The following is a 12,548-nucleotide window of genomic DNA, read 5'->3' as shown; positions in this document are numbered from 1 at the left end:
GTAAGTTGTTTAAGTTGCTTCGTTTTTGTGCTAATACTTTCTCTTTAATTCTATTAACAGACATAATTTCTTGTTTAGTTACGAAGTTCCACTGTTCAAGTCCTGTAATTACTGTGTCCAGAATACCGACTAACTTGTCAATCGAATTTTTTTCATTTTCAATAACGTTCTCTATTACTTTCTTCACTAGCGGAAGCCGCGCATGGGTAAACGCTTTAGTGGCTTTATGCGCATGCATAGCGGACGCGCGCATCAAACATGCATGCGTAAGTTTGTGGCTTTGAGGTCCGGATTATAAATCATTCCGGATAATGGACATCCGGATTAGAGACTTTGTACTGTATACCAAATGTCATCAAAATTCAATAAGTAGAATAGGTTCTAGAGGGGTATGAATAGGGTCGCTTTATTTATAACCACCCTGTATTTAAATATCATCAGTTCTCTTTTTTATATAATCACTGCCTACAAATATGAACCGTAAAAAACTGAATCCTCTTAGTTATAGCTATTTAAACAGTCAAAAACGCATTATCTCATAATGTAATGAATTATAATTAATACAGCTGTATATATACATGGAGAGATTGTATTTGCAAATCAATTTATTCCTAACTGTAAAATGGGAAATTCAAAACTGAGATATTAATCATAAAAAGATATACTGATTGGAATTAAATTCCTAAAATATAACTCTTTAAATCTTGAAAGTTTGTAAAACAATATTTAAATTACTCTAAGCATTTTTATAATCTAATGAAAACAAAAATGTTACATACATAAAACTTTATATCTTGTAAAATTTGAAAATTCCTACTGTGCTAACTGTCAAGTTGATTGTTTTAGCATCATATCATTAATTTCTTAATCAAATTATCATTCATTTGAGGAATCTGAAATAATTTTTGCAATGAAGCAATAAGTAAATAAGCAAATATTAATCAAATAAAATAAAAGCAAAAATAAAATTAAATAAAATATGACATACTTTTTTTTTATTAAGGTTATAGTTTCTTACAATATCTGTAAAACTCATTAAATTAAATGCTTTGGATGTAAACCAAATTTTATTTATTTTTATCCTCTTATTGAAAAAAGCTTTCTAGTATATTTTTTCCTCAAAAGTTAAATAATGCTTAAATACTTTAAATTTTTTTACTCAGTATTTCAATAAAAAATGTCTAAATTGTATGCCATTGTTTTATTATACACATCAAACCTTTTCCCTACCTCAACAAATATAGGCATATACTGTATGTATATAGTTTAACTGTGAAGTTTCTTTAATTCATCTTCTATCAAGGTTTTATTTTTATAACATTATGTTCCAAAATTATTTGGAACAGTATCAGCTATTCTATTCAAATCTATATTGGTTAAATAGCACTTCAAATAATTATGTAATATATTATAGTACTATTTTTAGTTATTTATTATAATATTAATTTCCCCCCTCCCATGTAGTAATAAACAAAGGGAAAATGAAAATGTTTTTTTAATACTAATTAAAAGAATTAATTATCTTGCTCTTTAATTTTAATAAAGATGTAATTAGTAATCATGTGTTCTATTCATAGAGCATCGCAGTGGTTCACAGTATATGAGAGGCAGTGGCAGCTCTCATTATTCTTCATCAGTACCTTCTAAAGAACATATGCCTTCTGAGAAAGGAAGATATTCAGAAAGACCGAGCTCAGATCGTGCATATGAAAGGTCGGGTGGTCATTCATCTGACCGGGACAGAGGCCAGTATAACAGCTCAGGTCATTCTGGACAACACTGGTAGCAGCTTCATTTTTTATTCAACATTTGTACAGGTTTATGGTCTCAGAGGCCAATAACAAAAGCCAGGGAATCAACTGTATGTATACTAAACTTGTTCTTCCGCTTAAAAATGCTGCATTGTCAGTCTGAGCTGATATGGTGTCAAGGAATATGTCCTAGATAAAAATATTGTGCAAATGCATAATTGAAATCATATCGATGGGAAGACTGTTGACCTGTTGTTGGTGTTTTCTCAATTGAGAAGTTATGTAAAGTTCTTTCACTGCCAAATTAAGATTTTGTTTGTCAATCTCTTTTAGAGCTGCTTCTGAAAAATGCTTTATGAATGTTGATATTTTGTTGACAGATTATGAAAGATATACCTGTCTCTAGTCAGTTGCTTGGGTTATTAATGTTTGGATGAAAAAAAAAAATTCCAGTTAGTTTTTTATTGTAATTTATTTTTTATTCATACCATTTGAGATCATTTTAAAAGCTTTTATAATTAAATTAAGTTGTTATGTTCTAGAATAGCATTGCTACTATTTAAATTATTTTTAACAAATTTAATGTTGCATGATAAAGTATTTGTGTAAAATGGTATAATTTTACAATATTAATGAAAAAACTATTTTGTCTTTTCCATTGTTTTGTATGCCATTAAAATTGACTCATAACTTAATTTCAAATTTTAATAAATACAATGATGTAGACTGTTCTTGAAGTCGTATATAAAAATAGCTTACATATAATATAATATATTTCGATATATTTACTTAGTTAAATATAATTGAATTATGATTATATTTTGAATTTCATCATGCAATTTCAGTTATTTTTAACTAATCACTGTAATGAATTCTTAATCTTCAAACGAAAAGATTAAATTGGCTCCTCATAATATATATTTTATGAACCTTTTGTAAAAACTATGAACTGTGAAAATGTTAGCAAATTAAAATGCTAAATAATACAAAACTAATGTTTATCAATCTAGACCATTCTGACATGGCTGCGGATTAAAAATTACTAAAATTAAATATGCATTTGCTCTAGAACATTATTATTTTGCTAATAATTTACAATTATAAAATTATCAAAAATTAATTTATAATTTTCTTTAAAACATTTTTGACTTAAATATTTTGTTGCTGATGCATTTTTGTCACTCTTCTTGCTGAGTAATTTGCTAAAGTTAACTCAGTGTTAATAAATGTTAATATTGTGGGTTCAACAGAAAATTCAATACAATCTGACTTTTTTATTCGAATTTTGAAAGTTTTACAAAAATTATGTATTTGTATAAATGTTGCCCTGGTTAGTAATTCTGCTTGCTCTTTTTGAGCCTGGATGTGAATCCCAGAGAAAGCTTGGATGTTGGTATATGTATGTGTGCAGCAATGGGGGCACTTAAAATATTGGCAAACCAAAAGTCCTCTCAAGAGGTTTGGTGGTACAGGAAGGTGGGCAATCCTTGGATCCATTCCCTGGGATGTTCCTCATCAAAACTGAAATGGAGTTTCTCACAAGTGTAATTTGTTCCACCTCTCTGTGATGTCCACTGGGCAACATTCTCAGTGGGTAACTAAATAAGCAGTTGGTATGGATCTTCCCAATGAATGCATCACGTTGCAACTGTTTGACCATTTTGAACAACAACATATTTATGTGAATTTTATTTTTTATTGTGAGTTCAAGCAAAAACTCCCATCCCTCAAGCCTCCAACCTAAGTACCTGTGAAATAGGATATAATCTGTAACGTTTTAATGGTAAATAAAAGAATAAATAATTTTAAACTAACCTTTTACTCTTTAAATATATAAAGGAACAAATTTTTGATTCCACATGATTCAGTTTTAATTTATATTGGTATTTTAAAACCATCTATATATGTGTGCAGATTTTACTATTGCATTTTGAGCGATTAGCATTTTCATGCATTTTTCGATTTTTGAAGTATAAAAGGCTTTTTTGGTTACACACTCATATCCTCATATCTTGAAAATGAGCAAGATATTTTTTAAAAACATTGCAATATTTCTGTTTTTAAATATAGAGATAATTCCAAATTTATAAAAAATGGGAATTCAAAAACTGTAATAGAGAATTCAGATTAATTACAAATAGCTTAAAGAAAAGTTTAGTATGGAAAATAATAAATGAAACCGCAAAACAGCAAGTATTTAATTATTATAGAAGAGAAAGGGGGAATATAAGAAAAAGCAAGTTAAAAAATGTATAATGCTTCATGTTTGTATCATTCATCTTTTAATTGATGCGAGATTTAGTGAAATGAAATTAGATGTTAACAGTGCTGTATTTCTAAAAAAAGAGAGAGATTGTAGCATCTACTGAAAATGTATTATTTGGCATTTTAAGTGCAAAATGCTTATTCCACTGTTCATGGTTTTTAAGGATGTTAAAAAAATTTTGGGGGCAAATTTTTTTAATTCTCAACAATATTTCTAAAGTATTGAATTTGTGTATTTTGTAAATTAATGTGATAATTCTACATATCTAGAGTATACAAACCTGTTATTGAAGTGACCTGGCTTTAGTATATCATGTTTTTTAATCCCTCATAAAATGTGCATTATGTTGAGTGATGAAACTTATTCCTTTTTGACTAATATTTCAGTTCACTAATTAAATTAGTAATCACATTATTTTTATGTTTTTATTTTAATATGGGGAAGGATTTGATTCAATTTATGCAGATTTGTTCAGACATATATTTACTGAAGAAGTCATATGCAGCTTGATCTTGTAATATTTTTAAATGCTTGGAGCCTTAAAAATATTATTCAGATTTCACATTCAAAGATTGAAAAAGAAGGCATAATTTATTAAATATAATTGAAATGCATTTATTTGAAAATTTAGAATTAAAATTGGTTTTACTGATGTCCATTGCCAAATATGTAAGATTGAATGGGTCATAATTCTATAGCAAATTTTGTATATTACTTGCCAAGAAAAATATTAGGACATAAACCTTGAAGAATTTCAAAATTTTAATCAATTTTAAGTCTGTTTCAAAGTATAATTTCTTTCTTATTTTGATTCTGGATTATAAATTATAAATTAGGTAAAGAAACCCAAGCCTGCTTAGTGCCTGCAGGACCTATTTGAATGATTTATAAATAGAATGTTGCCTCCTTCAATACTGTTGGAACTAACTTTGTGCCTTTTGAATATTATATAAATATAGTTCAGTTGTAGAGATAATGATGCTCACTATAAACAGTTGTGTAACTTGTAGTAACTCTAAGTTTTGTATATTTTGAAATTATAAATTCATCGATTTTTGATATTTAGTAGACAGGTATTAACAAAAAAATAATTAGTTTTGTGAAGCTCTTTTTCCTAATTCTTTAACACTTCTCATTCTAACTTGATATCTGAATACCAAAAGTTAAAATTTGTATGTGATTATTTATTCAGTTAGTATTTGCAGTACTCATGTAAATCAATAAAATCTTGATGATTGGTAATAATCTTAATGAAAATGAGTGAATGCATTAAAAATATTTTTTCACTATGCAACTGCAACAATAATTTTAAAATGAAACTTTGTCTTATAATTTGTGAACTTATTAACAATTCATGTATTTTAAATAATTGATGAAAATAATGCAAGTGATTACTGATGGAAGATGATTATTATTCTTCATTGTGTTCCTCTTGTTTTAAAAGTAGTATTATTTCATCATTTAGTGATTTATTTTAAAGATTATCTGAGAAGAATTTCTCACAAAATAATGAATAAGTATATTGTATGAAACTGTATCAACTGGTACCTTTTTATGCAAATCTTCACAATTGGTACCTTTTTATGCAAATCTTCACTACAACAACGAAAAGTCACCGAATTTTGGTGTCTGGTAAACTTTTATATTAATAGGCTACCTCTTCAAAAATCTTTCTGTGTAGTACTAATATGTTATTAAATTACTAAACCTATTTAATAAATTGTAAAAGTTTTCACTACATGACATTAGTTCAGCAATCGTGTTGTAGGTTTTGAATGCTCTTTTAAAATGAAAAATGAAATAAATGCATTTTTTGAAATGCTGTGATAAATTAGTTTTGCTCTCTTCATGTGATGTAAAAAAAATAATCTGCTGCATTGTGAATTTTCCTTCAAAAGAAAAGAAAAAACTGTTGTATATCCGAAAATATGCTAATATATATGTATATATATATATATATATATATATATGCACACACATATGAAACCATATGTGCGTATTTTGAACCTAGTCATTGTTCATTTGTCATAACATTTTGTGACGTCTCTTCTCATACTAACAATTTTCAAATAATAACTTACTGAAAAATAGATTTAGAGTCCAATGGACATTATATACTGCTGTTAAAAGAAAAAGTATCTGCAAGAATATTGCTGTTGTTTTCAAGCATTTTCAGTTTATTTCTCTGTAAATGCTTGTAGTAGTTACTAAAATAATTTTGGTGTAAAAATTTTAAATAAATTCCTCTATTATATTTTTATTATTATTTATTTTTAGAAAGAAATCAACATATTCATTATCTTTTGGGACTACATTGTCTTTATATGTGCTTTTCCTGCTGTACATGAAGAGAAGCAATAAGCAATTATTATGAATAACATAAATTCATATCATTAAATGAGCTTTAGTGTGGGGTGTTAAACAATTGTGAAAAAAAAATATATACATTTATATCTCAGAAAAGGCAGCAATATTTCATTATATTAATAGTATTTTAAGATGTATTAAATATTGGGAAGTTGAATTATTGAATTTTGGATTTTATTGGATACTTTTTAGTATTATAATGAAGTCATTTGATATTTTCATTAACATATTTTAACGTTTTTATGCCTTATGTCATTGCACAAGCAGCATAATAATTTTTCATAGTGTTTCTAACTTGAAATATTTTACTTTAGTATTCATTGTTTTCATTTAGTTGTAAAAATAAGATGGTGCTAATTTAATTTTTAAATGCATTGCCTTATTATTGAACAATCAGGTATAATTTACTTTCCAGAAGTATACGTAATTTAATTTTTGTAATGTGCATGTGACAGAAGAACAATATTTTATGTGGATGGTTTGCATTCCTGGATCTATTCATATTGATACTAACTTAAAATGTGTGGTGTATTGGGAGAATTGTATAATAAAAATAACTAAACTATTCTTAATAATGATTTCAAACCTTTATGCAATAGCTAACCAGTATAACTCAGACCAGTTACGATTACAGATCCGAGTTTGTTAAAATTTGTCTTCTTTTTATATGCTATTATAATAGTTAACTGAAAATTAAAATTTTTTAACAAATTTTATATAGTAGGATTTAAAGATAAAGAGCTTTTTGTGAATGTTGTTGAAAAAAAGAAAAAGCAAAATGTGATATTCTTTCTTCATTGGCAAAGAGATAATGAGAAAAAGTATGCAAACATTATTTTACTGGCTCCAACAGAAAAACATATCTGTGGATTTGATACTTATCACTTCTGTGAGAAAAATATTATACTTAAAAAAAATAAAATCAGTCTATTGACACTTATTCAAAAACCTGTCATGATATTTTAATATGTTGTAATATGTTTTAAAAAATAAATTTATTAATAAAATTAAATAAATTCAATCATAGGTTGGTATTTATATTAAAGAAAAGTTCTATGCATTTCATTTGAATAAGATTTAAGTTTCTCATTCGAAGAGCAATTTGATGTTCAAAATTAACAGAATAATTTGTTTGCTTGAGAAAGAGAATACTCCAAATTCTCTCAAAAAGGTTTTTAAGAAAAAATTAATACCAATCTATGGTTTAATTTTTCTTAATTAATGTTAAAGTTAGCATTCTTTCTATTGGTCTGTTAATAAATATTTAAATGATTTTTATCACCTATTATTTTTAAAATGTTATGCAAATTTATGTAATATTTTTCTTTTCGAATGCTGTTACGTTTTTCCAGGATTTGAGAGTATATCTAGAATATTATCTGTTATATGCACCCTGCAGTGAAAAAAATGTTTGAGGTTTCATTTTTTTAAAATCTAAATCATCAATTTTTACATTTATATAATCCTGTTTTATACAATGTGTAATTTACTGGACCTGTAATCTCTTAAGTTGGAAATCGAAACTTTTTTTTTGTAAAGAAATTGAGTAACAAGTCATATTTTCATTTAAAATTACCTTTGTGGCTCTTTATTTTTAGCTCACAGACCATAATTCAAGAATGGCTATTCGAAATGTTTAATTGTGAGATTTGTTCAGAAGTTGAGTTTTACTTTATATTTTAGATAATTAATTCATCTCTATTGTTATCACATACTCAGATTCTTATTTTGTTCTGAATCTTTTTATAAATAATATGGTAATAAAAGTATTCTTTGCAATTGAATTTACTACAAGAAGCTGAAACGAGCGTAAATAAAGAGCAGTTTTGGGGGGAGGGAGTTTCTTCAAAGGTCAAATGTGTAATTACAGACAAATGTCAAAGTTTCTTAACTTAGAATGAGAATAAAAATATCCTAAATACAGGCACTGAAATTATTGTATTGTATTACAGTTTTTAAACTTAATTAATGAAGTTTCTAAACAAAACTGTTATATTGCTAATTGTAAATTTTTTTAAATCTCGTAGCTTCAGCAAGTGCTTAAGTTATTTCACACAGTTTATGATATTGATTGTGCATGAAGTAGTGTATTATACTGTTATAGTATTGTTAAAATAAATGGAATACCTTATTAAAGTGACATGATATAAACTTTAAAAAATGTTGTTTGCAGTATTTTAAAAAATAGTTTAATAATTTTAAAAAATATTCCCCTTATTTTCAGTTATATGGTGTGATTATTAGTGGTCATTTATCTGAGTTAAGATACTGAAGTTTTAAGACACTTTTTTTCCCTCCTCTATATCACTTAGTTGCAAGATGTACGTGTATTTCTGCAACAAGGATAATTTTGCAAGAAATAAAATGTCAAAAAGTTGTAATGTAATGAATAGAAAACTGCAGTATTTCAAAAATCTCCATTCTTCAACAAAGGAATTTTGTTTAAAAGAATGAAATTTAAACAGGATCATTTTATTTTCAACAGTTCTCTTTGAAATAATCTTTTGAAGCTTCACAATTTCATAATTTTTTTACCATATTATGTTTTTCATTTTACTGACACCTGAAAAAAGTAATGGGGGTTCAGAATGTACATAGCAAAAAACTTCTTACTAATATTTTTACATATTTTGAAGACCTAATGGTTGTAAGGTTATTTTATATTAATTAACCAGTTATTAGTTATTTTGTGTGTTGGAACTTTACTGTCACTTCTCCCTTTCTTTTTCCCACCAGAATGCAAATCAGGTTGCGAGTTTTTCAGGTGAGGTTTTTTTAGATTGTAAGACAGAGCATGTTCTGCATCTGGAAACCACATTACTAGGTTGCTAGATCAGATAAGTCTTTGGCCTTGCTTTGTAATTGTCAATAGTTGAATATCTTGGCCAGTTAATTTTCAAGACATCTAGCTTATTTAAATTCAATTTTATATTTGACTTGCTGTTACCTTAAATTATCTCGCCACAAGTAGTTGGCTAAGTTGTAAGCATCAAGTGTGCCTTCTGTTCTTATTTAAATAATGTAATAAAAAGGGTCTTTTACACCCTTCTCAAGTTTCAGTTGTTACATTTGACTGAGCTACAATCCACTACCAGTCCATCTAGACTTTGGTTACATTTTATGATGCCAAAGAAAATTACTGAATTTTATAAGGATATTTACTGGACATATGTGTTTGATCTGGGGCTTTGTGTATTTTTATGATTTTCTGCTATTTCAGAACAATTTCTAGTTTCAGAATTCTTACAAATTAATTTTTAATCTGCACACCATATATTTGTCTTATTCTTATTATTATATGCATTCTGTTTGGATATTTTTGTCTCACTGCAAACATGCCAGTTTATAATTTCTTTAAATATTAAGTTAGTATAGTTTCTGTACTCTTCTGAGAGATGTGCATTGTAGGAAATCATGACCATAGTTTTGAAAATTTTGTTTGATTTTCATTACTGTCATTGTTATTCATAATTCCTCTGTTGAATTCAACACCAATTTCGTTGTGATTTGAGTATACACAGAAGTAACTCTTTTTAATTTTCCTGGAAACAAAAGAAAATGGCATTTGATCGATATTCTGATTCACTATGTTTTCATGTGCTTTATGAATGATATAAACGAATTTTTCAAATTAATTATAAATGAAATATTGGTTTAAAAATTTGCACTGAATGAATGAATATGAATTGTTTTAACTTCTACATATGAATTGTACTAACTAGCTCATTTTAGAAAGTCATTGATTTTTTTTTTTTTTTTTTTTTTTTTTTTTTTTTGTATATATGAAAATCTTCAAAGTTTTTATAAATATTGTTAGCTTTTACTTCTGTTTTGTCATCTTTTATGTCAAAGAAAATTGCACTGATATTTTACATGTATAGCTTTTGGATATTTCTTTTGGTATTTTGATTAATTGACATTTAAATGAAATTTTGTAACATAAGGAATGGTATGTTTCTCTCAAGATTGTTATGTTCTTTCATACTTCTTAACTCACTGCTTTTATGATATCCTAGGGCCTTAGATTTTAGGGGTTTAAGATTAGCGTGTAGTTCCTCACAATTCTGTTCTGCCTTCATAAAAATGAAGCTGTAAAAGAGCATTGTGTCAAAGGTCCTAGATTGACTTAATCTGTGATTGATATGTTGCTAATGATGAAGACTACTGACATGTCAGTGCTTTACTTTGCTGTTAAAGGCTTCCATCAAGTTATATTTGTTTGTTTCTTATTCATTGTGTCCTATATATCATGCTTTGCTAAATCATGTGCTGTATAATGAAATGTGAACTCAGTAACCCTTAGAATAATTTTCTGGATTTTTGTATAATGCCTGGTTTAAAATCTTATTTTCATACTAACTGCAAAATGTAGTTGTTTTATTCTATCTGAAATGATTTCATTATTTTTAATACAGAAGAAAAGAAATAAATGTAAATTATTTTGAATTTTGAATTTCAATAATTGATAGTGCCTTCCTATTGTTTCCAATAACATTTTATTATTAAAAAAAGGATTATATTTTTTGTGGATTTTTAACAACTATGTACCATAAGAATCATGTGCCATAAATATAATGTAAATTCTCATAGATTAAAGTAGTAATTATATTATGAAGTTAATCATTAAAAGTCTTATTATAATTTTTTTCAATAAATTGAAAAATTTTATTGAATAAAATATTTTCTCCCATTTCTACAATAAAGTGCATTTTATTTTATTTATTGCAGAGCAGTAATATAACACATTTTTTGTGCTTAAAAAATTATTTAAAATCTGAAGTTGTCAGATATTTTCTTTTAACTACAGCATGAAGATAGTGTTTAAATTTTTTACAATATCTGAAATGAAAAAGCATAGAAAAAGTACTATAAACCTACCACTAATAATCTCATTAAACTGAAAATCTCTTACAAGCATTAATCTAAATATACTGAATTTAATAAAAACTATTTCTATGTTGTTTATTATTATGAATAAACAACAGAAAATTATATGTCATCATTTATTATGTGTTTATGAAAAAAAGCACATTTAGTATAATAAAATTGTCTTTGGAAGAGTATTATTTTTCTCCCTCTCAGCTTTGCATAAATGTGATTTTAGATCAAAATGTTATTCCACCTAAATCATTTTAAGATATTAACTAATTTTAAAAACTTTCTTCCAATATTTGTGTATAAACAGCGTGAAATGTTTCTTTAACTCCAGCTCAATTTTGAAAATGCTCATAGTTAAAGCATGAATATGATCCATTTATGCATTGCTATATGAATCTGCTTGCAAAAATCTTCCCTACAATACTTGCTTTGAACATTAATATTGTCAAAGTTAGCCTGCCGTGTCTTATCACTGAATGCAATGTTTTTGGAATATTCTTTGGTACTTTTGATGAATATGTTCATGTATATATGTAATATTTCAAGATTATATCTCTGTGATGGAGAAAATAACTGTACAGTTTTCTTTACTGTTAATGGTTCCTACCATGTACATAAACATGTCTCATACCAGCAAACAACTACTTGCTGTGTGTTGTAGACATTTGTCTGTGCATGTGTTTCAGTGGCCATAAATGTCAAAATATATATATTCTTGTCTTTGTTCCTTCATTCTATTTCTACAGCATAAATTACACAATTCAGTTCAAGATATGATACCAGTTCTAGTAAATGTGCAGTGCATGCATACACATAAAATTTAAATTGATTAAAATGTATGTTAAAATTAATCAACATAATTATATGTTGGTTATGAAATACTAAATATTGCACATTAATATATAGTACTTTATTCCCTAACAATCCAGTCACATTGAAATTAAATGTTTCAATATAACAACATATTAACAATAATTAGAAGACCATATTAACATTCATTAGGGAAGAACTTGCTTAATAATGTTTTACATTCTGTATTTGATATACCAGACGGCTGAATTTAGATTTAGTTCTTTTAAATTTATGTTTGATTTGTTTAGTTTTTAATAAAGCAGTATTTAACATGAATTGCATGAAAAAGGTGATGAAATTTGTCCAAAGCTGGTGAAATTTGAACCATTTATCTCATAATGTGTCAACAATGTGACACAATCTTCACCTGTTAAAAGTTCTATAGCTGATTTTTTTAAATAAAAGAATTTTCTAGAAATGATAGTGATACAAAT

The 12,548-nt window shown here is 26.7% G+C and overlaps 1 protein-coding gene and 1 long non-coding RNA gene across 7 annotated transcripts in view; one reads left to right on the top strand and one right to left on the bottom strand.

Annotated features, from left to right (window-relative positions):
• The window catches only part of LOC118188568 (RIMS-binding protein 2-like), a 481,985-nt gene extending 469,996 nt beyond the window's left edge, over nt 1-11,989 (top strand). For all 6 annotated transcript variants that reach the window (XM_085816767.1, XM_085816768.1, XM_085816770.1 and 3 more), the window contains one exon: nt 1,578-11,989. In XM_085816767.1, the coding sequence (XP_085672893.1) occupies nt 1,578-1,786 (209 nt within the window). In that variant the 3' untranslated portion in view covers nt 1,787-11,989. The remainder of the gene's footprint in view (nt 1-1,577) is intronic.
• The window catches only part of LOC146997140 (uncharacterized), a 269,052-nt gene that overhangs the window by 233,716 nt on the left and 22,788 nt on the right, over nt 1-12,548 (bottom strand). The window lies entirely within an intron of this gene.

Source organism: Stegodyphus dumicola, chromosome 5 (genome assembly GCF_044657685.1).
Source record: "Stegodyphus dumicola isolate Sdum_Otavi_A_Nest chromosome 5, ASM4465768v1".
Classification (NCBI taxonomy): domain Eukaryota; kingdom Metazoa; phylum Arthropoda; class Arachnida; order Araneae; family Eresidae; genus Stegodyphus; species Stegodyphus dumicola.
Note: the sequence above shows the minus strand (reverse complement) of the source record. Positions and strands in the feature narration are given on the sequence as shown.